This window comes from Rhinolophus ferrumequinum, chromosome 8 (genome assembly GCF_004115265.2).
Source record: "Rhinolophus ferrumequinum isolate MPI-CBG mRhiFer1 chromosome 8, mRhiFer1_v1.p, whole genome shotgun sequence".
Classification (NCBI taxonomy): Eukaryota; Metazoa; Chordata; class Mammalia; order Chiroptera; family Rhinolophidae; genus Rhinolophus; species Rhinolophus ferrumequinum.
The window spans coordinates 54,716,311-54,743,391 of NC_046291.1; the positions used below are offsets into that span (position 1 = coordinate 54,716,311).

Consider the following 27,081-nt stretch of genomic DNA (forward strand, 5'->3'; position numbering starts at 1 on the left):
ATGCAAACTATGTGTTTTTCATTTCTAATAAATCGTCCTAAGTGTCAGGGCCAGAGTATACATATACACTGAAAAATGGTGTTCAAGAGTGATAGACTTTCTTTTTTTTCTTTGTAAGATTTATTTTATTTTATTATTTTTTTATAAGCCAAACATTTATTTTTATTGTATTTACTTAGCTACTACAGAAGAGTGATAGACTTTTTCTTGTCTTTTTAACACATATACTGGCCTAACTCCTTAGTTAACTATGGCAGAGGATGTAGGGTTACACATTCAAATCCATTTTTGATCATTCGTGTCTGCTGTGAAACATAACTATAGGTTATTTTCCTAACAATGGTTACAAGCCATTGATGATTAGGGTGACTGAGTCAGGCAGTGTGTGTGTGTGGGGAGGTGTTAATATAAATCATAGCGTCTAAGATTCAATGGCAGATTATTTTGATGACTAAATAAGATATCTTAGATGAAGAATCTCGCATACACTGATCATGACATAAGCTCTCAAGAAATGTTAGTGCCCTCCAGCTTCCCAACCAATACCCAAATGTCTCTTATATCACCCTGGCAGACAATCCTAGTCAATTCCCACTACCTGAACCATAGCTCCAAACACACACGCCACTGTTTGTTTTGGCAGGATTTTAATCATCATACTCAAAGCATTGTTTTCAGCATGTATCTAAGTCTTAACAAACCTGTTCTATCTCATCTAGTTGTTTTCTCTGAAAATACACACAGTAACCAAGGTTTACTTTATCCTCCTCTGGGGCCATGCGAGAACTCTTGCGTGTCATGACTTGGAATTCAGTTTTGCCTTCTCTTCAGATAGTCATTGCCCGCTCCTTTATCACCCCCACTCGATGCTTTGCTATGAGGTATATTTTCTCCCTGCAGGTGTATTCCTATCTGGTGGAAATGTGACGGACAGAGAGACTGCTCAGATGGTTCCGATGAACCCCCCATTTGCCCGCCGCGCTATTGCCGGTTAGGACGGTTCCAGTGCAAGGATGGCAACTGCACCAGCCCATACTTCCTATGCGATGCCCACCAAGATTGCCCTGATGGGTCCGATGAAGACCTTATTCTTTGCGGTGTGTTGAATTGCCTTATGCCTTCTTTGCCCATTTCTATAGTTCATTGTGTACAGTCAGGATTCTGTGAGGATTTTCTGAGTGTCATAAACCAAAAACCAGTCCAAAGACCTAGGAGAAAACTCCATTCTAGATCTGTTTTTACAAAGGTTTTTAGAATTCCTAAGGTCTCTATAAAGCAAATGGTTGAGGTAGGTAGTAAGTTGACTATATTGGTTCTTTACCATGTGCTATGCATAGAATCCTCCTTGAGAGCTAACACTGAGGGCAAAATGAGGGTTTCCCACCCTCATTTCAATCAAGGACTCTCAGGTGTAATGTTTATGTTTCCATTGTTAAAAAGCCAGAAAAACCTAAAACAACAAAAACCCTCCAACCTAAAACAATACATCAACAATAGCAACAAACACAATGTTTGAAACACATTGTTCATTAGGGTAACAGGGACTGGAGAAGGTGCGTTTAGTAGGCCGTCAGTGATTCAGTCCTTAGCCCCTAATTTTGCGTGTATTAAGTTGGTGCAAAAGTAATTGCAGTTTTTGCAATTATTTATTTTTGTTAAAGATTTTGTTGGGGAAGGGGAACAGGACTTTACTGGGGAACAGTGTGTACTTTCAGGATTTTTTCCAAGTCAAGTTGTTGTCCTTTCAGTCTTAGTTGTGGAGGACGCAGCTCAGCTCCAGGTCCTGTTGCCGTTGTTAGTTGCAGGGGACGCAGCCCACCATCCCTTGCGGGAGTCGAACTGGCAACCTTGTGGTTGAAAGCCGGTGCTCCAACCAACTGAGCCATCTGGCACTAGCCCATGTGGGAATTGAACCAGCAGCCTTTGGGGTTAGGAGCATGGAGCTCCAACCTCCTGAGCCATCTGTCCGGCCCCTGCAATTATTTTTAACCCTTTAAACTGCAATTACTTTTGCGCCCAAGCTAATAGAAAGATATTTAAGAATTTAGGAGACAGTAATAGGCCAGGGGATAACTGTTTATGTAGTCGTACTGGTTGATAATAAGTGCATGAGGACACAATTCCTCTAAAAGGAAATGAAGATTGAGTTCTCCAGGATCCATCAGTGTACATTAATAGCTTCTGTTCCTGACGCTGCAAGCTGATAACCAAATGCCCCTGCTTGTAGAGCACCACCAGTGTGAGTCCAATGAATGGCAGTGTGCCAACAAACGTTGCATCCCAGAAGCCTGGCAATGTGACTCGATAAATGACTGCGGGGATAACTCCGATGAAGACAGTTCGCACTGTGCCAGCAGGATCTGCCAGCCGGGCTATTTTAAGTGTGCCAATGGCCACTGCATCCCTCAGTCCTGGAAGTGTGACGTGGACAATGATTGTGGAGATTACTCGGACGAGCCCCTCCAAGAGTGCAGTACGTGCCTATGGGGGGGGGGGGCCGGGAGGGGAGCATGGCCTGACCAGGAGCAGGACACCAGGAGAAGCTCTGTGAGGCCTGAGCGAGGATGTGGAGCGCCCTGCGTCAGCCCATGGGTCACCCCTTGGCTCTCTCTGCTGACTCGAGCACTGCAAGACGAAGTGCCGCTATATGGCCAGCAGGTTGAACCAGACCCCTGTATCTGAAGTGGCTGGTTTCTCCTCTCTGAATGTCTATCTGTCCAGAATATGATGACAAGAACTTACATTTTTTGTATCTAGCTCTTTCTCCTTTGAGCCTCAGAGAAACACTGTGAGGTAGGAAAGGTGGTTGTTACCAATTCCCATTTTATAAATGAGGAAACGGGTTCACGTTCAGGGGATGGGCATCTTTCTATTTAGTGGCAGAGCTGACCCTTCAACCCCAGTTTTTTATTTCAAACCCAGTCCATTTTCCTCCCACAAAGTTACACCACAACACAAATGAGTGGTACTGAGGTAGTGAGAAAACAGGATTCTTTCTACTCTTGGTGAACAGATCACGCCGAAAATAGACACATGGCCCGAGTCAATTTAATTGACATGGGGACATGGTAATTGTTACCCATCAGTATCACTTCCTAAACCTGACAACGGAAAGGTGTGTGTTGGTGCTGTTTCCTGGCATGTCTGAGAGTTCTGACTTCGCTACTTTCTCTCTTTTCAGTGGGCCCTGCCTATCGCTGTGACAACCACACGGAATTCAGTTGTAAGACGAATTACCGCTGTGTACCACAGTGGGCTGTGTGCAATGGTGCTGATGATTGCAGGGACAACAGTGATGAGCAAGGCTGCGGTAGGAGGCGCTGCAGGGAGTGGGAGGGGACAAGAAAATTGAAGTGGCCAGTGCCATTATTAGGAGATGAGTGGATTTCCCATGTCGTCTTTTCCTTGTTTCCTTCTGAAAACGGGCCATCTATTGATTCTTCCAATAACGTGTTACATTTTGGTAGCATTTTACAGAGTTATTGGGGGCGTTCATAGCATCTTAAATGAAATCCCATCCCAAAGGATGCTATAATTGGGGAAGACGTTATTAAGATATTAAGAACTTGTAAAATTTCTCCCTAATGTAGTATTCTTATTTATACTTGATAAGTTTCAATTACTTGTCTACTCTTGTAGATTGATTGAAATTGATGGGGTGGGTAGAGAAAAGATTTGGTATCTACCACCAAACAGGATATTTCACAATTAATATTTCATAATGGGAGAATTTTATATTGTGAATGTTTTTCTGACTTTCCATGTCATCTATTGGTCAGCTGTTGTCACTCTGGCAACCTGGGAAGAACTTAGGGACAAGAGGCCAAAAGAATTAATGGAATTTGTCAAGGTTAGGCGTATACTCTAACTTGAAACCAAAATGTTTATGCATGGGTGTGTGTGTATGTGTCTCTGTGTGTGTGTGTGTGTTAGGGTTAGTTGGAAGAGAGATAGGGAAATAATAGGTTATTTTAATAATGACACTGAATCTAATCAATGTGATGGAAATGCTTTATTTGCTGGTAGCATCACTTAATCTTCCTTTTCAGGCCTTTGTTGCAAATGATAAGCCAGATTCCAATTCATTCTTAGAACAGTTTCTACAAAAGAGAATGGATCTAATTTCAAGGACAGGTCAGATTAGCCAAAGGAGGAATATTGATAATGAATGTTGCTGGCATTCCTCCTTCTGGGAGCTTTGAGCATACGGTAGCATGATTCTCAGGCTGTCTCACAAGAAAGTCAGCACTATTTTGGCATTTCTTGACCATTCATTGGCTTCTGAATTCTTTGCAATGACTGCTTTGCAGAGGAGATGACATGCAAACCTGTGGGGGTTTTCCGCTGTAATAATCACCAGTGCATCCCTCTTCGTTGGAGATGTGATGGGCACGATGACTGTGGAGATCACTCTGATGAGGAAAACTGTGGTGAGTGTCAGGAGTCTGTCATCCTTACGCCGCACCACAGCTGTGATGTCTGCTGTTTGTTCATAATTCCACTGTCTGTGCCATTCGTCCTCAAGGGCTAGATTTGATTCTAGAAAAGAGATACCTGCTCTTCTTTTCTGCTGACTGGTGCATTTCTACTTTTTCTTTAACTAAAAGCATACTCATCTCCTTCTGAGATGCTTATAATCAAACTTTGGGATGAGGATGTTTACCTAAGTATATATCTTTTGTCTGTCAAATTTATTTACACCCAACTTTTTTTTTCCCAAAAGGAACTTGAGGTGACTTACAATAAAGGACAAATATAATAAGATAAATAGAATAGAAATAGAAAATCAGGACCAAGAGAAATATAGGAATTCAAAGATCCTGCTTCTAAAGATCTTGCCCCCAAATGGCTTTAATAGCAAAAGAAAGAGAACTTGTATTTTAGATTTTCAAACTTCCTGGAATAGCTGACTATGTTAGGAGGTCTAATGGTTAGAAAACAGGTCAGGTTTTAGTTCCTTGCTCTCAGTGAAGGTGCTGACTGTAAGAAATTGGACAGGAAGGATGAGGAAAGGAAGCCAAAGATCTAGATCCCACCAAACTAGAGAGTCCTGAATAATTAGATGTGTTTTTGAAGGTGGCTTTAATGAGGCCCTTCCCTGGACAGATACCTTTGACTCATGATATATGTCAATTTCAGTTTGACTAATACGAAATACATTCTAATTGGAGTCACCTTTGAGAAGGTGATCATTTTCCATAGGCAATTGAGAAAATCAGAATGCTGATTACACTTGCAAATATCAATCGAATGAAAAACTTACACAAAAGGGCAATCCAGCTGGAATTTTATTGTTTATAAGAAAGTTCGTGTTGAATCCTGTAGGAGGTTAACTTCGAGTTAAGTGAAATCCAAATTTATCTTAAGATTAAATCACCACTTACAGATTTGAAATTGAGGAGGAAGGTCTGTTTTTGGAGGATGGACAGTCCCCCCAAGCAGACCTCTGTGACCTGGAACACCGGAGGCCGTTGGGCGCTGAGGGCACGGCCGCCCCCTCACTAACCTGCCCCGCACGTGACTCCTGGTACCCACTGATGGCCACCTGCTTTTCCCTTTCAGTCCCTCGGGAGTGCACAGAGAGTGAATTCCGGTGTGACGATCAGAGCTGCATTCCCTCGCGATGGATTTGTGATTTTAACAATGACTGTGGCGACAACTCAGACGAGCGGGACTGTGGTAACTGTCTTCTTTTGAAGGGCGTTCCTGTAGCGTCTCGTCCTAGTGTCTGCACATTTGACAGAAGCAGGGACTTCCAAGGAGTGTTTATGAGGTTTTAGAGTGAAATGATGTCTGTATAATTTATCTCTTACATAAACCTTAGTGTTACACTGTACCTTCTGCTGTATATTTTCTACGCTTTATTTTTTAACTTCAGCAGTCGAGATCAATAGGGGAACATAGCAAGAGGTTTTCTTTCTGTCTTTTTAAAATCTCATTATAACTTAAACATTTCCTAGGAGCAGATTTTAATCTGCATCAGCCTTGTAAACAAATAGAAACATTGGTCTTACTGTTCTCCAGAAAGTGGCCCTAAGGGTTATAGCACTGTAGTTCCCTGGTGTAGAGAATAGGAGTCAAACCCCAAGTAATTTTTATAGCCCTTTAATGGGTAAGGGTTGGGTCTGAGAAAAATCAGCAAACATTAAAAGTTGGGGAATTCAGATTTCCAAGGAAAACCTTAAGAGATAGAAATTATTTAATAGAGGAGAGATAGTACTTCCATCTCCCTATCTTGTCAGGAGAAGGTGTGAGTTTTGTCAGTTTATTCATTCGCGAACCACAAGTTGTGGGTTTGCTGTGAGCCAGTGACAGGGTATAGCCAGGAATGTGATGGAGTGCTTGTGACACTCCATGGAGCTCGTACCTGTCTGAGAATACCAAAGCATTCTGGGAATGACCGTCTTTTCTCTTCAGAGATGAGGACCTGCCATCCCGAATATTTTCAGTGTAAGAGTGGACACTGCGTGCCTGATGACTTGAAATGTGATGGAATGATCGACTGTTTGGATGCCTCTGATGAAACTGCTTGTCGTAAGTGCCTAGACACCTGTGGCATTGTTTATCTGAACTGTATGGGTGTGGCAGCTTAATCCCCACCTCTTACGTCAGCCACCACTTCTTAGATTAAAAGGCCATAGTATTTTCTATTCAGCGTTCATTGATAATTATCAGTTCACCCAGGGTCTGAGTCACCATATCCATATATTTCACAGTAGTCTTTCAAGGGCATTTAATTAATAATATTTTAAATAGAGAATACATTAAGTATCTGTGCTATCAAAAGTATTTACATCGTGTCAGCTACTATACAAATCGTTGATTGGATAAAAACATTGTAAGTAAAAGAAGACTATTTGAGCGATAAATTAATGGGTATAAAGAACGTGGATTGGGTATTAGCATATAATGAATTGACAGCGTTGAAAATTTTTCTGAATTGTATAATGGCATATAAAAATTATTTTTAAATGCAATGTCAATATGATTATTCATATTTTAGTCTTTATGAATCACTGAATAAACGATAACTGTTGGTGATACTCCCTGGTAGATATTGTTGATAATGAGGCTGCCACTTCCTAAAAGCTGCTTTCAACCAGACTGTATACATGGATCATGGGTAAAGCCAGTGCTGACAGAGCTGAACAGTTGCACATGCCTATAAAGAAAAGTCCAGTGCTGTCCACAGAATGACTCATGTCCTTGAACACTGGGCTTGGACAACTCTCCTTAAGAAGCATTCCATCAGAATTTCCGTTTAAGGCCATGGTACTTCTGCATGAGTAAGAAAGAGCAGGCGATAATGCAAAGAGCAAAAGGAGAAATAGCAGGTTGACTTGTCAAAACCGGTAGCTTCTTCTAATAATTTGAATATGTGTCTTCCCCACCAACAGCCACTCGCTTTCCCAATGGTACCTACTGCCCAGCTGTTATGTTCGAATGTAAAAATCATGTTTGTGTCCAGTCGTCTTGGATATGTGATGGCGATAACGACTGTGGCGATGGTTCCGATGAAGAACTTCATCTGTGCTGTAAGAGGGAGAGAAACGGAGTGAATGGGAGTGCGTGTTAGCAAAATCTCAATGTCTCTTACGTGGAGCATGTGACCTTAAAGACAGTTGTGCAGTTTTTGAGTTCCAGACACATGATCTGCTTTACTGTAATTTCACTTGGACTTCTTGCTTAGTCCTCTATTTGGAACATGAGAAAGTTGGCAAACATCCATGGCTTTAAACATTTAATGGCCTTAGAACACAATTTCTTCAAAAGAAGTCTTAGTTGGAAACCTAATATACATAAATAGAGGCAGGTCTGTGGTGGTTGAAGTCTGAATACATGTTGTATCTCTCCTGCTTCACCCTACTTTCGGAGCCCCTCAAAAGCCTCTCTTCCAAACCCCAAAGTCACTTTCCTTTACGTCATAATTCAAGGCCATCTACTACCTTTCTGTCATATGATGTAAATTTGTTTTTTAAACAAGTGAATCTCAACTGGGGTCCACGTCAGAATCACTTGGGGAGAAGTGTTCTAAAATCACCGGCCCTGGGCCGACGCCAGGCTCAGACCTAATGAACTAGAATCTCCAAGGAGAGGGCTGGGCAAATGTACATTTAAAAAACTCCTTAGCTTTTAATTTAGTCCCGTGGTTGAAAACTACTGATTTTAACAAAGTGATTTGAAATAGAGTTTGTTTTGATTATTTTCCTACATGCTTGAAGTAGTTGGAGAGACTCCAGGGCAGTAGTTCTCAAAGTGCCTTCCTTGTGTTAGGAGAGTTGGTATCACTTGGGAACATGTTACAAATGCAAATTCGTGGGCCCAGCCCAGCCGTACCTTATCCAAATCCCTGGCAGTGAGGCCCACCAATCTCTGCACTTAATATCCCTCCAGATCATTCTAATACAAGCTAAAGGTTAAGAATTTTGTGTTAGTAAAACCCTCAACACAGGAGAAGGCACCCCCAGAAACATTCCTGCTGGAACTCTTGATTAGCTCCTACTCTGACTCCACTGCAATTTGCGTCTCAAGTTCACATCGCCTCTTCTGGTTTCCCAGACTCATCACTATTCATTTTTTTTATTTTTATTTTTTTAATTTGTTTGTTTGTTTGTTTGTTTTATTTTTTATTAGTTTAAAGTGCACAAGACAAAGTAATACTTAGACGTTTATCTTTTATATCCCTCACACTGTGTGAACCCCCTCCCCCCATCCGCCATCCCTCTGACATCACACACAGCCATTACATTTCCACTGTCTCTATTCCTAATGCTGTACTGAGCTTCTTGTAAGTATATATACATACAAACTTGTAGTTGACATTCATTGTTGTTCAGCTTCAGCTTCAGGTGTACAGTGCAGTGATCAGGCATCTACATCTTCCCTGAGATGGTCTCCCTAATGAGACAAGTATCCATCGGATACCCTACAAAATCTTTACAACATTATTGATTACATTCCCCAAATTAATTTTCAAAACCCCGTGGCCATCTTGTGGTCACTATTCATTTTAACCCAGGGATTTGATTCTAGAAAATGATATATCAGAATATTTCCTTCCCTTCAGAGAACTGTAATTGGCATACATTATATTTTCACAGTGGCATCCCACCATCTTTCTTGCCACCTTTGTTTTTGTTAGGAACGATCTATCCACGTTTCGTTTTGTTTTTAACTTGATGAATCTTGAAAAATATCTTAAGCATATTTAATTTTCAAAGACGTCTTTAGGAAGTTACTTTCCTCTGTAGGATAAAGTGCTTGTAGCTAGTAGAATTAAACTTTTGAGAGGCAGAGACCCAGCCACATTAAAAAGTGACCAACACTGTTTTATAATGTTGCACTTGCCTTTCATAGCAAATAATTCTTGCAATAATTCTATTAACCATACTTCCAAGAACCAGCTCTTGATCCTGATCTTTCCCCCAACCAATATCACTATAAGTCTTTCCTCTTACTCCATGTGTGGTACAAAGGCAGAAGGAAATCAAACAGCCCAAGTCCTCCATGTGAAAAAAGAACACACGTGTGTTGAGGTCACTGAATTCCTGGACCTTGCCCCTGTACCAAACAAGTAAGGTACCTGGGGTCTACCTTTGAGTTCCTCATAGGTGCACAAGGCATCAGTTAGAGGTCTAACTCTGGGTAACAAAATGAGTCCGGGTTTGATTGTGAGATAGCAACTTTAAATGTAATAGGTGAGGGAATAAAGGAAGGAAAGGCCATCATGGTGTAAGATTTTCATGAAAAGACTTCATGTTCCGGAGACTCAATGACAACTGCAGTGAGAGGGACAAACAGTGGCCGCCTGGCTATTAGACTAAGAGCTCATGTATAGTCCTGCTGGCCCTCTGGCCTCACAGCCACCGTTGTCCTCACTCTGTGCTCCAGCCACAGAGTCTTTTTATTCATGTCCAAAAGCCTGCCATGCGCCTTCCTGACTCAGAACCTTTCCACATGAAACCTCTTCTAACCCCTCTCCCCCAGAGAGATCTGTATCAGGTACCCCAGTAGATCCTTTCATAGCGCGTCTCCTTTGTGGCTCTTATCACTATTGTAGTTGAATGGTTAATGTGTAAAGTCCAGTTCTCTGCTAGGATGAGGACTCCATGAGGACAATGCCTTCCTTAAGAGTTCCATGCCTTCCTTGCTCCCCATTGGATCTGATGCCTAGCACAGTGCTATGCCATGTGCTAGATACTCAGGAGGTATGTTTCCATTGCTTAATCGAATGAGCGAATGAATGGATGCATCGAGCAAGCCTGGTGCTGGCATAGGAGTGTTTAAATATTGACACGTGTTTTACTCTTAACCTGTACTTTTGGTTTTCATCTTTTGTTTTAGTGAGTGTGCCCTGTGAGTCACCATACCGTTTCCGGTGTGACAACAATCGCTGTATTTACAGTCATGAGGTGTGCAACCATGTGGACGATTGTGGAGATGGAAGTGATGAGAAAGAGGAAAACTGTAAGCAAAAGTCAAAAGGGAAAAGGAAAATCTAAGGGCTCTAAAGTGTCTGCAGTTTGCAAAACGTACCTCTGGGATTTCAGTTTGTTCTGTAGAGGCTTGAGCTATACCTGTGACGGTAGATCGCTGCTGACAATTGTTTCCCCGACCCTAAAAACACATGTATCACTCAGATGCAACCCTTCTCCACTTATTCCTATCTCTTTTGAGGGAGAGATTGGCAAGTGAAGGCCCCCACCATGGGGAATGGGGAGTGAAGGACAGTCATTGCAGAGTCCATGGCTCTGCTCGGGAAGGAACACCTGTGTCCATTGTTCCGCACTGACTCTGCCTCCTTGTCTAGTGTCCTCTTCAAGTGAAGAAGAAACGGGAATATGACCAGCTTTCTCAGCCCACTTCCTGCTTGTAAAGGGTGGGGGTCCAAGAGCTTTTGAAAAGTCTCAGTCACAGTGCTTTGGTTTATTTGGTCATATATTTTTCTTAGAAACAGCAGGCTTTGGATCTATTTGTTTCTAGTCACTTATAAAAGTCAATAACCTCACTCAGTGCTCCTTTTGAGACATAGTTCTTGAATCTGCTTTATTTCTTTGTTTTGTTTCCCTCATGCACCTTTGTGTCAGCTGTTTGTCAGTTACATTCAGGCCATCTAGAAAAGTAGACGGGCAGTCATTTCATCCAACTAAGAGGTTTTACTGGGCCTTTGTGTCTCAAAGCCTTTTAAACTTTAGACTCTCACTGTTTGGGATCTAAATGCAGTCAGCTTTTCCCACACTGCAAATTTCGAGACTTGACTTTCTTTCATTTCTGCTTGTAAATCAGCCAGTTCTTCTCTGAGCTTATCTCTTTCTTATACTACCTTGCCAAACTCAGGTAATGGCAAGCAATGCGTATCATTAACCCTTTGTTTTCTGCCCTGTTTGCTGAGACTGACAAGTTTAGTCAGCCTGGCCTGCCTTTCAACTTTTCCAAGGTGACAGCTTTACCAAATGCTTTACCATTGCATCACCCAAGTCTCCATCTTTCCTGCCTCCAGCATCTATTTCCTCATCGTTTGCTTCCTAACTGTGAAGACAATGCCAAATATTTTAGGTTTTTGTTATGAAAGTACCCTGCATCTGTATTATTCAGGGTAATTAATATTAGCTGTCCCAACCAACAAATCCCAAACTCTCAGTGGTGTGACAACAATGATTTCTCTCTCACTCACGTAAATGCTAGTGCAGGTTAAACAGCCCTCCTCCGTCTTGTAGCGAGGCCACCTGATACACGTGGCCAAAGCAGGGGGTGGCACATGAGCTTTTAATAGCTTCAGGCCAGAAGTACACATGTCACTTCCAACTTATAGTCCGTTGGCCAGAACTAGTCACATGATCCCAACATCGTTGCCAGGGAGACTGGGAAATGTCAGGAAGCAATATTTGTGAGCAATAACTGTCTCTGCCACAGAGGGAGGCATCTTGTATCACAGAAGAAAAAGTTTTGACTTTTACTTGTTCTTAAATTACAGGTGTAGGTTCAACCCCTAGACCTTGTAGAGAAGATGAATTTAAATGTAGCAACAAGCATTGCATTTCACAGCACCTTGCATGCGATGACATTGATGACTGTGGTGACCAGTCTGATGAAATGGGTTGCAGTAAGTAAATGCTTATTTTTGTACTTTATTGTGGTAACGCAGGCTTATGGAAGGAAAGCATGCAATGCCATAAAAGTAGATGATAATCATCTATTTCTCTTTAATGTACACTGTGCTTTGAACTGTAGTCCAGCCCACAGCTGCCTGTTATCGAACACTTACTTTATACCACACATTGTGCTAAACGCTTCAGGGATTACTTCATGTAATCCCTGTAACAATCCCGAGTTAGGTCTCTCTCTCTCTCTCTCTTTCTCCCTCCATCTCTCCCTTTTTATAATACAAATGAGAAAACCAGCTTAGAGGTGAAATTGGCCATGTCTTTCAGCCATTAAGAGATGGAGTCAGGGCTTGAACTCTGATCTGTCTAATTGCAGGACACTAGGTGTTCTCTTGCCAGTTCACTAGGTGCCTCATGGCTACGTCTTTTGTTTATCAGTCTGCATATTTTTTCACCTTAAGCCAAATGCAGTATCGTTGGCACTTAGGGAAAAAACTTCTAAGGGTAGTTGGTAAAGACGGGAATATCACAGTGGACCTTGGAAGGAACATTTATTTTTATTTTTAAAGTAGAGGGAGGAGTGTGTGTGGGAAAAGGATAATGAACACAACCAAGAGACATGTTAATAATTTGCACCTTTGCAGTCCTTTATAGCTTTTATGAAAGGCTTTCACACACATCATTTAATTTGTCATTCAAGTTAGCCCCATTGGGGCGCTGCTATAATGACTATATAATGAAGCTCAGGGAGCTTAAGTAACTTGCGTGAAATTACATAGAGTGGGAGAGGCAGAATTGGAGCAGTCCCGTGACTCCAGGCTAGGAGAGCTGGCCTCTAGTTCCTCTGCCACTAGCTGTGCCCCTTTGGCACCTACTGACGTCTCCAGGTCTCTGTTTCTTCACAGGAAAAAGGAGGGATTTCTTCAAACTCTAGGAGCCTCTGACTTAGTCACATTAGTCAGCTCCGTGTGTTTTCAACTTCTTCGGCTTTAATCACTTTTTTTCCTGAGGCATCCCAAACATTTCTACTGCATGGATTGCAAAGGGGGACGAATAACCAGCCCTACAGACTTGATGTCATACACTTTCTCGGTGGGGTTTTAGAGTTTTTGACATAATGCAGTACTTGATTAAATATTTTTAAAAAGCATGAATGTGACAGGATTTGCAAAATTGGATGGTAGATTTGGGTTTGATGTTCAAAGACTGCTATGTGAGCAGTTCTAGGAGTTGGGAGTATTTCCAAGTTGGGCTTGGGTCAAACATTGGTTTCTGTTTTAGTTGCCTGTGCCAACTAAAAGGCTTAAAATTGACTACGGCACTTTGCATTCAAATGATGTTTAATTGAAAGCAAGGTTTATTTAAAGGAAATAAGTAGCATACATTAATTTAGGTATAAAAGCAGCATTTCTGTTTAGATATTAAGTGGATATGTGACATGGAACTCAGTCGTACTGTTATGGGCTAATAATTTGACAAAGACTTAATCTAATCTACTTGACTTTCTTTTCCCTTTCTCCTCTTCTATCTCCTATTCCTCTTCTTTTTTTATTTTTCTTTTAAACAGGATCACTAAGGTGTTCAGGACATATATTTGCTTTTAAAAAAATATTTTAAATCAGGAAAGACATTAATATTTTTTCTAGTACCATTGAGGTATAAAGGAAAGAAGTTAACCTTAGGTTGCAAATATTATTTATGTGATTATAAAGGTAGATTATATGTCTCAGTGAGTTCTTATTCCTTCTTCATAAAATGGAAAATAGAGTGTCTATTTTAAAAATAAATTGTCCTATGTCTGGACTTGGAGAAATCTGTTATGTGGATTAAAATGGTGACTGTTTTCAAATGAAAGAAGTTATCAGAAGGCCTTCAAATTTGAGGAACAATCTCATAATGTTACGTGGTTTCTGCTCTTGTTAAGGACTCTTGTTTCACATGAGTATACTCACTCAAGAGAGCAGTTGGTCCAGAAATTGTTACCTCCTGGGACCCCTAATCACATTATAGATTTTAGAGCTGGGAGGAGATTAGAGTCTAGGCACATGAGACTCAGAGAGGTTTTGTGACAGGCTGAAGGCTATCCAAGTTAATAAAAATAGGTCACATTTAGTTAGCAATGTAGAGGAGACATCGCTACCAATCTTACATAAATTTAAAATGTAATAAGGAAATACTGTGAGAAACTTTATGCCAATCAATTAGACAACTTATGTGAAATGGATGAATTCTTAGAAAGACAGAAAACACTGAAAGTCACTCCAGAAGAAATAGAAAATATGAATAGACTTATTCAGCAATGTGTAGTTGTTAAGAGCTCAGACTAAACCTTTATTATAAGGCTTTCATGTGTAGAGCTCTGAAGTCTGAACTCCAAGGGAAGCATTCCATTGAGTGCTATTGTGTTTTATTTTGTAGTTATTTTTCTTTTTTGAAAGTCAATGTTTTTAGTTTATTTAAACCACATATACTTATATAGTCACTGTTCCCTAGGGGTCCCTGAGAAGTGGTTAAGGTCACCTCATGCCTACTGTAGAAGATAGGTAGATGTAAATCTATTTGTATTTGAAAGAATTGAGTCAGGAGATACCACAGTCTCTTTGACTAAAATATTCAGAAGGCTGTGACCATATGAGAAGTAGATGAAGCTCCAATCCTTTGTGGAGGCCACTACCCTTCTCAGCCCCCGTCATCCCATCATCACTCACTATCTATGTTTATCTTTGTCAGCTTCCCTGTAAGATCTGGGTCTGGAGGTAGATGAGGACTCAGGATAAAAGAAGCAAACTGATAAGAATGAAAGCCAGATAGCTTGGACAGAAATTGGCAGAGACAAGAACTGGGGGCAGTGATGAGCAAGTAGTGTCTGAGTGGAGTCTGAGCTATTAAAAGTCTATCCTGGAGGAGCTGGACCACAGAACAGCAGGGATAACAAGGGCCATTCACATGGGCCCTACAAAGATAAACTATCAGTTGAATATTTTTATTATGAAAGTTATAAAATCTAGAAAATATATTAACAATTAAAAGTAAAAATTGCTTGAATCCCATTGTTAAGAGAAAACTACTCTAAGTTTGATGTACTTTTGTTGTCTTCTTTTGCACATATATGTGCAAAAAATCATTCTTAATATTTAAAAAAATTTAAAGAAATGTTTTATGTTGTTACAATGTTTTTCTCCATTTTTATTATAGATATTTTCTATGTCAAATATCTATTCATTTGAAACCATGAATTTTAATGGTCGCGTAGCAATCTATCATGTAGATAATCATAACTCATTGATTTTAAGATGCATATTTATTTTCACTCTTAATATCTCTGAAACCAGGATGTATCTTACAATTCATAACATGCCATAGTGTAAGTCCCAGATCTTTTCTATTTTAGTGTTACATAAAATAAGTGTGGTGTCTTAGATTTGATAAAATACAGTACACCGTAATTTATTCCCTATTGTTGAATGTACATTCAAGTTGTTTTCAAATTTTTCTCATTATAAATAATATTATAACCCTTAAACATAAATCATACTGCATATTATTATTCCTTGTGGGAAAATTTATTAATGTGGAATAACTGGGTAAAAGAGTATGAATATTTTTGAAGTCCTTGATATATACTTATTGCAAAATTCCTTTCCATGTGTACCGATTTATGGTTCTAATAACAGTAGTATGAATTATGACTAATTACATGCATTTTATTCATGCTGTCCAAAACTTATTTAGCAATGAGTAGTTGTGACTGATCTAGTTTATACCTTCCATTTGTAATGCTGGTATTTTGTTTTACAGATAAAGGGAAAGAAAGATCATGTACTGAAAATCTATGCGAACAAAATTGCACCCAATTAAGTGAAGGAGGATTTATCTGCTCCTGTAGACCTGGGTTCAAAGCCAATATTTTGGACAGAAACTCCTGTGATGGTAGAGTGTATTTCCTCCCAATTCCTATTAGGACAAACGTGTACATTTTATGTTCTTCATTCTTTCCCTTTTGTTAAACCACTGTTTAATTCCCTTAATGGGGCTAACCTCATGGTTCTAGCTCATTAAAATAACTCAGGTGCACAGTGATTTTACTGTTAGATAGTAATGATCAGTTCTGAATGAGGTAGTGAGCTCTACATTCATGATGTATATAACCAATGGTGACAAATGTCAAGATCTATTTTCCTCATTGAATTGTTGGGCTGTGAAAAAAAACCCAAAGCTCAGGGAATGCCAATCGCTTTTTTTTTTTTTTTTCTTTTGCCACTTGCTTTTTTCCATCCTAAATTACCGTGCCTGACAGAACACTGGGCAGATAGCTCATCTGCAGTAAAATCTGTGAAATTGATATGATTTATGAAAGCCTCAATGATGATGGCTGTTTATTGTATCACTGTATGAGACCATTTTTTTTAACAAACACAAGCCTTACTTTTTTCATCTTAAGTCAAACAACATATTTATTACACGCCTACTTATGTGAGACATAAATGAGTTCTAAGGTATAGAGTCGGAAGGTAACTTACGAAGATGGCAAGGGATGAGTGTGATTTTAAGTGTCCTTTATTATTTGAATTTACTGTTTCTAATTCATGATGTGCCATTCTCAGATGATTGGAACAGTTCTTTTGGAAGCTGAAGCTTAAGCACTTTATTGAAAAACCAAATCAATGACTTACATTCCTGAAGCTAGTTAGCAGAAGGGGAAGTGGTACCAAACAACAACAAAAGAACATCTGCTTCCTGAAAGGGAAAATCATGTTCTGCTATTGTACAGAGTCAAACTGCTTCAGTTTAAAACCTGTCTTCATTGCTTACCAGCTTTGGGACTTTGGGTTTAACAATAGTTCATACCTCATAGAGTCTTTCTGGAAGATTAAACAAGGGAAAAAAACATGAAAGCATGTGAAACAGTATCTGAAACGTAGTAAGTGTTCTATAGATGTTGGTATCTGCTTGTTTTCATCTGCAGTCTTGTCAGTCCTCATTGCTTGTGAACATGGATTTAAACAAAAACAGGGTTTCTAAAGAATGGATGGGAACAGATGTGTATTTGGTTTTATTTTGCCAACAGACATCAACGAATGTGAGCAATTTGGGACCTGTCCCCAGAACTGCCAAAATTCCAAAGGAAGTTATGAGTGTTACTGTGCCGAAGGCTTCAGATCCTTGAGTAGCATCTATGGAAAACGGTGCGAAGCTGATGGTACGATGGGTTCATGTCGGGATTAATTGACTCTCGGTGAAGTAAATGCTGATGAGTATGATATACCAGAAAATAAACTGTAGACTCTCAGTCTTATTTTTAATTCTTCAGTTACTTCTCTTCCAAAACCCATCCAGTCTCTTCTCCACTCTCCTCCCTTGCCAGATTTAAACAATAACTACAGTCTCCCAACAAATATATACCGTGTTTCCCCGAAAATAAGACCTAGCCGGACAATCAGCTCTAATGCGTCTTTTGGAACAAAAATTAATATAAGACCCAGTATTATATTATATTATATTACATTATACCTGGTATTATATTATATTATATTATATTATATTATATTATATTATATTATATTATATTATATTATATTATATAAGACCCGGTCTTATAGTAAAATAAGACTGGGTCTTATATTAATTTTTGCTCCAAAAGACGCATTAGAGCTGGTTGTCCAGCTAGGTCTTATTTTCAGGGAAACACGGTAGGAATCAGAGGAATCAGGTGCTACTTATTATTCTGGACTTAGCCTCTTGTCCACCTTGATAAAACCTTCAGAAGGTGGACAAGATATCACCCTCCAGGAGATTCAAACAACAAAAGCTTGCTCATAGAATGATCATCGACAGAATGAAATTAATGAAGCTCTAGCTCTACAGGTTCCGCTCCACTGACATCAAAGTCCGAGGCCCTCTAATCCAAGATGGATCATAAGGACAATCACATTCAATTGGTGCAAATCAAACACATCTGGTTGACATGTCCCTTTTTTATGGTCCATGGACTACTGATCACAAATAGAAAGAATGTGCCAGAAAGCCTGGCACATTCATAATTTCAATCATCAGTTCTACATTTTAGGTTAAGGCCAGTATCTGAGAATCAGGCCTGATAGATAGAAAGTAGTAACAAATACTAGGTAGAAATGAAAAAAAAAAAAAAAGAGAATGACTAATTCAGAAGTATTAGAGTCCAAATTTCCAGAGATCTGATTTAAATCAGCATATTCCAGATAAGAGGTATAGGTCTTGATCATCTTACAGATTTGAATCTGAAGTTTGTAGTAGAGTTTATGGAACTTGATAAGAAAAGAGCATTTTATTTTGCAAATTATGGGTAAATAGCTGTTTAATTTCTTCATACAAATTGCGCTTTTAATGCATATATTTGACTAGCATACTTAAATATTTTACCCTCCAAACATTTTTGACACTGAATGAAAACTAGGGTAAAGGCATTTGAACAGTTGGTTTGGTAATTAAGCAGCAAATTAAAAAGCATTTAAATCTTTTAACTAAGGAGATGACTGAAATAAAATAGAATATTCATAGAAAACAATGTCAAGATAGGAAATTTATAAAATGAACTTTCAAATGTTACTTAAATTAGATTCAACTGACAGTAGGCAAGTAAATTAAATTAAAAAAACTAGACAATACATCTCAGGATGCGTCACCATTAGAATAGCTGCTGTAGGTAAAAAAAAATTTTTTTTTAAATCAAGAACAAGCTGTTCTTTGTCATTAGCTAGAAGCTAAATTGGGTCATAGAGCTGATTATCCATTAAAAGAATCACAAAATCTGTCAGTAAAGAGTGAGGAATGAGGACTTACTGGCAAACTTTTAGTGAGAATATCTATACATAATGTATTTATTCTGTGAGGCTGAATGTCTAAGATCTTGTCTGTTTGATCGTCAGTGAATAAAGAAAAAAGTTCAGGGGAGAAGAAGATGTTTTCTAAGGGTCTCAGTCTTGCCTTCCTCCAAACTGTTGCCCACTGAGGACAAAGAATAAAGAACTGATAATATCCCTAACAGAAATGTGAGCTTCCCACCTGAAATGGAAATGAACCCACGGTGCTAGACTTTGCAACCCAGTTGGGTAGTCAACTCTATTGATTAGCAGAGAGAGTCAGATTCCTATAAAAACTCACATTATTTTTTTTAAGGGGGGTAGGATACGTACTAGTTTATATAAAATATATTTTATATACTTTATATTTAGAAAGTTCAGGGAGAATTCAAACAGATGAAGCAGCCTTTCATTTATTTACAGGTAACCCTCCTTTGTTGCTACTTCCTGAAAATGTGCGAATTCGAAAATATAATCTCTCATCTGAGAAGTACGCGGATTATCTGGAAGAACAGGAACATATTCAGGCCGTTGATTATGATTGGGATCCCGAGGGCATAGCGCTTAGTGAGTATCAGCTTTGGTATATGTCCTTGACATGAACTGGATTGACTTACAAGGTGTTGAGCTTGGAGAATTAATCTTTTGAGTGAATTTTGTTGCATGAGCAGAAGAGAAAGCTCCTCCAATCCAGCATGCTCCAGACACCTTAGCATGGCTGTGGGTCCCAGCCAACCTTTCCCAACTTCTCACCAAACCTTTTGCCATCTCTGGAGATTAATACTTTCAGGACCACTTCATATCCCTTTGTTTAGTATCTCCTTGTCTTTGCTTATGCGGATCTTGTTCTTCCCCGCCATTGTACACTTAGAAAATTTCTACTCAAACTTCAAAGACCCAGTTCAGGTGTCCCCTTGTCAGTAACATCTTCTGGAATTCCTCCTGGCATGGTTCCATGACTGCTCACCCATGAGCCTGTAGCACTTTATCCATGCTTTTACAGAAACACCTGTTACATTGAGTTACAGCTACTTGATCACATATGTTTCTCCCTACCCCTTAACCATGTGCTCTTTGGAACCAGAGACTGAATCTAATTCACGTCCACATGCCTAGCACCTGACCCAACATCTAGTGCAATATATGTGGTGGGAGCTCAAAAAATTTAGTTCAATTAACGAAAAAATGAAGAATGCTTATTGCTGAGTCTGTCATGGCTCTGGCCAGTGTGTGGGAGACGGTAACGGGGAAGGAGTTAGAAAACTTCTATTCCTGTCTCCGTTATCTACTAGCTATATTATGACCTTCCATAATTGTAACAATTGTCTGGCTCTCCTTTTCTTATTTATAAAATAAGAACAGTAATCTTGTTCTTCCTACCTAACTCCGAGTTGTTTTGAAGATCAAATGAGATCGTAGATGGGAAAATGTTTTGCAAATTCTCAGTAACTATGCAATGTATGATTTATTATGATTGTGTTTTCATACTTAGTTATGCAATACAATAAGCTTTTTAAGACTAGTACATAGCTAGGAAAGTTTATGCCTTAAAAGTCACAATCTTCCTATGCTTTTTAAAATGTCTGCTGTCCACTATCCTTTAGTCTGTACATCAAATAGGACTTACCTACATGGCTCCTTTATTGTCACTGTTATCAAGTATGATTTCAAACTCTGAACAGTCTGCCCCTGGTTTATCTATGATTCTATTTTGGAAACTAGAACTTGATCCTAATGAGAGTAAATAAGCTCGGCTGAAATATATTTTAATGCATTATCTTCAAATAGAGAAGACGAAGTATATATTAGTGCTATCAATTAAAGCATTCGTTGCTAATAGCTCTTCAAGTATGATAGTTTTTGAGGTTTGATCGTATTGATGTCATTGAATTTTTAGTATAATTGGAACAATGGGGAGATAGAGATGTCAGTGATTGAACAGTAGTTCACTTAATTAGACCCCAGTTCCTCCCTTACCTGATGTTCTTAACAGGAAACTGACGTGTGTCTTGCCTCTGCAGGTGTCCTATATTACACTGTGTTAGGGCATGGCTCTGATTTTGGTGCTATTAAACGTGCCTACATCCCCAACTTTGAGTCTGGCAGCAATAATCATGTGCAGGTAATTAACCTGGGCCTGAAGTACATAATGCAGCCTGATGGATTAGCAGTGGACTGGATAGGAAGGTAAGTTTAGCACACATTCCCTTCTTGCCTGTTCTATTTTCCTGGCCAGAGCTGGTTCCTGCACAGCTGGGCTCATGAGTTAAGCTGGACCAGATATGGGTATGCTCAGCCGCTGGAACAGCTGGGTGATGCCTGGGCTTGCTCTCGCCCCAGCGACCACCTCTGCTTACCCCGCTGTGTCCTAGAAACATTATCATTTCCTGTATCCTATGTGCACCATGACAAAGTTTGGGAAAGCAAAAGGTCAAGATTCTATATTTATATCTGTGAGAACATTCTTGCCAACAGAGTTCTAGATTCCAAAATTAACTTCTCAGCACTGTTTATTTTGTGAAGAAATGGGACAGCTTCACAATTCTCCCAGCAGAGCAGTTGAGATGAAACATTTTTCTCTGTGGTAATCATTTCAGGGAGGAACAATCTACATGTGTTTTTAACAGGCTGTGTCGTCTGAACAAATTGGAAATTTGACTCTCCTGTTTAATCTTTGGGTTTTTTTTGATAATAGAGGTAGTGTAAGCTCCATTCTGCTCTTTTAGGTTTTCTAGAACCCCAGGAACGAGAGCCACACATTTTGGATGATCCCTAAGTAAGAACCTTAAGTAGGTTTATCATCAGGTGGATGTATGAGACACAAACTGATGTGGAAAAGTCAGTAAGCTCCTTCTTTATCAAAGAGTCTTGCACTGGAGTGATGTTTGTGGAAAAGTGGTATCGTTAGAATCAGCTCAAGCATTCATAGAATCCCCTATGTCCTTGAAAATGAACTAATAATGGAAAAAGATTTGAGAGAGAAGGCTCAGGGACTTGCTGCCCTCTGGGAGAATGGAGAGTCATTTGCCATATTTATTAATTTTAACCTTTAAATAAACTTGTCTGGTATTTCTGGAAGACTTGAACATCTCTGAAGAAGTTAATTAAGTCCCCACTGTGACTGCAGGCTAACAGGAGACTCATTTCAGCGTTTTCTGTCAGGAAACAAGGCCTCAGAGATTCAGGAACTTGAAACTCTAGACTTGAACACTTCCTTCTGAAAACCAAGCCGGCAGTAGCAGACCTGTCTTCTTGTTTGAAGTTATTACCTCTTTCTCAGCCTAATGAGTGAGTGAATTAAGAAGCAGAAGGAACGCTTTCTGCCTGTGAGAGACTGAGACCTGAGTTTTAGGGATGGAAGAAGACAGGATGGCCTGGCTGAGGTTATTTTGAAAGCCTATTTCCCATCCTTGGAACTGAAGCCATATTCCTGTTGATTCCAGTGGGGCTCTTGGCTGATTCAGCCGACTCACAGCCAGTGAGGATTAGCGGGGCAGCCCAACCGTGTTTAAGACTTCTCCCTAGAAGTACATGTCTCATACTAATGCCAGATGTGAGGTCCATCTTCATGCCGGACCTTGGCTGGTTCAGCTTTTTGGCTGGCCAGGCAGGAGTCCCCTCCTTGCCTCCTTTTTCTACTTCCAAATGTCCCCTTGGCTGCAGAGATTGGGGCATTCCCGAGAGAGGAATACTGTGCTGGGATCACAGTATCTGAGTAGCTGTCTCACCAGCAAGAACTTCCAAATTAAATGCTCTCATCTTCAAACCTCCTCCCCAGAAGTGACCAGTCTATACTTTTCGGGTGTTTAACTTTGTCGCTCTAAATTCAGGCATATTTACTGGTCAGATGCCAGGAGTCAACGGATTGAGGTGGCTAAACTTGATGGAAGGTATAGAAAGTGGCTGATTTCCACCCAACTGGATCAACCAGCTGCAGTGGTTGTGAATCCTAAACTAGGGTAAGTACTTGAAAGAGTCTTTAACATTCTAGATATTTTCTACTGGATTCTCAAAAAATTGCACATTTAATTATTTTTTTCCTAATTGTACTGAAAATTTCTTGGATTTTTTTTTGTGGTGGCATCTATGACTGTTTTTAAAAATTATAATGTGCCCTAAAGATCATTTAGGACCAAGTAGGCTTTAGACTGACGCTGTGTAAGGGGGAGCATCAGTGGAATGTAAGTGGAATGAGCACCTCAATGGAATGTAAGGATTGGCCTATGCCTGATGATTGATTTAGACTGGAGATTGCAAAGTGGTGGCTGGTGGGCTAAATATGGCCCGTACGCATATTTGATTTGAACTAACAGAGCTTTAAGTTTTTTGTTTGTTTACTTATTTGCTAACACGTAAAAAAAAATTTTTTAATGTGTATTTTGGGCTTGAAAAATCAGAAGGACTCATAACACTAGGTATGTATGTTTTCCTTGATTCAGTGTTGCCTGGAACCTTTAGACAGGGTCTTGCTTTCCTCTTCACTCAACATGTAACTGCTCTGCTCCACTCATTTATTTATCTTGCCTGCCTGGTCCTTTTTAGGTATTCGAAGTCGTGCAATCCCTGGTCTGTGAAATTCTTCTCTAATTAAGTATTCATTGGGTGGAAAATAATACATTTTAAAAGAGTTAGGACGTAAGCTCCATGAGGGTAGGAATCCTTGTTTGTTCTCTGATACATCTCAAACACAGAATTGTGCCTCTCACACAGTAATCATCAATAAATATTTTTCTTGAAGAAGGAACAGGTTTTGTAATTACTTATGTATTTTAAAGGGTCTGAAGGTATATCCTCAGGCAGGGCTGGGCAGTTTCTATGGAGGAAGTGCAGTGTTCCAGAAGGATAAACCCCAGATGCACTGGCTGCCCCCTTTCTCTCCCTATCTTCTAAAGTAAAGTAGATAAATAGGGTCACTTAGCACCCAGGAAAATATTTGATTTGTCTTTTGGAAGTCCATGCTTCCTTTCAGGGAAGATGCCTCACTAGATGAAATGTTATAATGAAGAAACCTTCTGTTACAGGCTTATGTACTGGACCGACTGGGGCAAAGAACCTAAAATCGAGTCTGCCTGGATGGATGGGCAGCATCGGAACACCCTGGTTCATGAGGACCTTGGTTGGCCAACCGGCCTTTCTATTGATTATTTGAACAATGATCGGATCTATTGGAGTGACTTCAAGGAGAAAACTATTGAAACCATAAAATATGATGGGACTGATAGGAGAATCATTGCCAGTGCAGGTTAGAAATGAGTTAGAATTTAATGTATTAAAAAATCATCTATTTCCAGTCTCTCTGCTCATTTTCTCAAAATGGAACCCTGCTTTTAATAAATGGTTTATATAGTTTCCTAGATACCACTTCCCTCCAGCTCCCAGTTGCTGATTTAAATGCAGATGAAACTATTAGCAATAATTAAGTCCTTTTTGTTCTTTTTACATAATTTTAAAGAAATGCTCTCAGCAGCACGTATCAAAATAACTGAGTTTCCTGTTAGGTTGTCTTGATAGAGGTAGCACTCATGTGTACCAGTGGTCGTCCATGTCTAGCCACTTCTAGACACATTTGTTATTAATGTGCTAGATTATTTATTATGTACAACTGGAAACATCTAGGAGAAAAGAAGCATTTTGTTTTCTTATGCAGACTCAGCATAACTGCAACAATCCAGCACATATCAGGTTTACCTGATAAGTGGTGTCTTATAGTCAAAGAAAACAGAAAAAATCTCTGCCGGACAGAACATTTCCCAAAAATAAAATCAAATCAGCAACTTAAAAGTGAGCAAGTGTCCTATAATTTGTGTTAGTCGGTAGGCATTAATCTAGTTTAATATCGATTATCTTGATTTCCCAGCCCGGCACACTTTTGCAGTCTCATACACGGAAAGTCTGCCTGAATGTTCCTGGAATTTCAAGGCGCGGTTTTAGGAATAATGTCAAGCAGAATGTTGTCTGACGTAGAAGTGGGGTTAAGGTATTTTCCTTTCAGTAACCTTGTTCTGTTTTGTTTTGACCCTGTGGGTAAGCAGCAATGAACCCTTACAGTGTGGACATCTTTGAAGGCCGGTTATACTGGGTATCTAAGGATAAGGGAGAAGTATGGACTCAAGATAAATTTGGGCAAGACGAGAAAGAGAAAATGCTGACAGTGAGCCCTTGGCTCACTCAAGTTCGAGTCTTTCATCAACACAGATATAATCAGTCAGGTAATCATCAACCTTGGAATGTGATGTTCATTATTTTTTCAAATTAATGGCTATATTGTTGGAAAATGGTAGGAAAATTATAATAGGCTGATCTCTTGGTGCGTGGAGAGAATGAGAGAGAGAGAGAGAGAGAGAGAGAGAGAGAGAGAGAGAGAGTATTTTAATTATTTTGACCAAAGAAAGAACATTAGAGGTCAAATGAAATTATGTACACCACCAGCAGAATGAAGTAAAAATATTTCAGCCCTCATTGTTTGGAGTTATGGATCTGTATTTCCAGGTCACAGAATCCAGCAGGCATCAGGTCCCTGCTAAGTGTGAGTTGGGTCAATAAGTCACAAAATGCGTTTCCTGGACATCATTAGTCTTACTCGCTCTTGCAATTGTAAGACCAGACTAGTCAAGTTATCCCTGAACTATGGGAGACTTACTCTAAAATTGTCCATCAGATACATTTCTACCCCCTTCCCTCTTTCTCATTTTCTTAGTTCTTGGTTCCACTTCATCAGGTCACCTGTGTTCTAATTCATCGTAAGGAGTAAGATGAAAGGGAAGGGAAATTTTTCAAGTGAGGAAAGGAACTGAACTTTTAAGTTCTATATGTCAGATTCTCTCTTCAGTGCTAACCCAGACATCTGTTACGTTAATTAATATTCTCCAAAACTGTATAATGAGGTTTTATTCTCATGTCACCTATAAGGAAACTGAGGATAGGAGAGATGTAGTAACTCATGTGCCCAAGTTACACAACCAACGGATGGGTTTTGAACAGAAATGATCTTTAAATTTAATTCCATTCAACCCAAAGCTCAGCATCTTTCTGTTCTGGTCCAGTGATCAGTATACCTAGCTCCAGGTTGATCTCTACAGCTATGTAACCTTTGACAAGTCTCCTCCCTTCCCATCCCTGTATGTGAAACAAAGGTGGAACCTGACTGAGGTCTCCTTGAATTCACTGATAATCTGAGACGCTGAATCAGCCTGGCAAATTGGAACTCAGAGCTGAGCCTCCCAGGAAGTGACACTGGTGGCAAATGCCCTTTCTAGGGACTAACTGCTTTGTGTTGGTAGCGATTGCTGATACTCCAAAACACTCCAGCTCTCATGTCCTGAAAGCTCCTGTGGCTCTCCCACTCAGCAGTTTTAAAGGCAGGAGGGGAGAGCACAGTATACCTGGTGAGCCCCTCTGGCCCCTGCAGAGAAGACTGCCTAGGATTCAGACAGAGCCAAGTCTGGAGACTTCCTCTGAAGGGGAAGCATCACCATCAGCCCATGCTCTGAGCCCCCAAAGGCCAGTGCTGAGTGCTGTGTAGACCAGACACCCCACCCAGCTGTGCCCAGTTAGCATTCACTCTGGACCAATAGTTCTCACATTTTAGCATGTATCAGAATCACCTAGAGAGCTTGTTGAACACAGATTGTTGGGCTACACCTGAGGGGTTTCTGATTTAATATGCCTGAGGCGGCCTAATTTGCGCTTCTAGCAAGTTCCCAACTGATGCTAATTTACTGGTTCAGGGACCACATTTGGGGAATCCCTGCTCAACGTGGGAGTCATAGACCAGTAGCATTGGCATCATGTGGGAGCTGGTCAGAAATGCAGATGGTCACCCCATCCTAGCAGTTTTGAATCAGATTCCCCCGTTGTTTCATATTACAGTAAAGTTTGAAAACCTCTGCTCTAGAGAGCTGAAGAAATGGAAATGGGACAGATTCTGAGTGAGGCGTTCGGGACTTGCCTTATTTTCTCACCATGCCTTGTCAATGGTTACATTTTGGAGGATAGAGACTCAGGATCACAGAATGGTAGTCTGAGAAGGAATTTAGAGATCATCTCATCCTTGGATAGATCATAATATATGTTAAGGTAGAATTCAGAAGACTCTAGAATTACCTGCAGAACTTTTATTGGTAATACTGGACGTCTAC

The 27,081-nt window shown here is 39.9% G+C and overlaps 1 protein-coding gene across 1 annotated transcript in view; it reads left to right on the forward strand.

The window, feature by feature from the left end:
- LRP2 (LDL receptor related protein 2) overlaps positions 1–27,081 on the forward strand; it is a 197,293-nt gene that overhangs the window by 157,460 nt on the left and 12,752 nt on the right. Inside the window, exons 55-70 of the mRNA XM_033112329.1 lie at positions 901–1,097; positions 2,228–2,473; positions 3,182–3,310; positions 4,311–4,430; positions 5,563–5,679; positions 6,418–6,534; positions 7,398–7,535; positions 10,345–10,467; positions 11,975–12,103; positions 15,903–16,034; positions 17,173–17,304; positions 19,367–19,510; positions 20,965–21,130; positions 22,774–22,902; positions 23,965–24,185; positions 24,976–25,152. Of these exons, the coding sequence (XP_032968220.1) occupies positions 901–1,097; positions 2,228–2,473; positions 3,182–3,310; positions 4,311–4,430; positions 5,563–5,679; positions 6,418–6,534; positions 7,398–7,535; positions 10,345–10,467; positions 11,975–12,103; positions 15,903–16,034; positions 17,173–17,304; positions 19,367–19,510; positions 20,965–21,130; positions 22,774–22,902; positions 23,965–24,185; positions 24,976–25,152 (2,417 nt within the window). The remainder of the gene's footprint in view (positions 1–900; positions 1,098–2,227; positions 2,474–3,181; positions 3,311–4,310; positions 4,431–5,562; positions 5,680–6,417; positions 6,535–7,397; positions 7,536–10,344; positions 10,468–11,974; positions 12,104–15,902; positions 16,035–17,172; positions 17,305–19,366; positions 19,511–20,964; positions 21,131–22,773; positions 22,903–23,964; positions 24,186–24,975; positions 25,153–27,081) is intronic.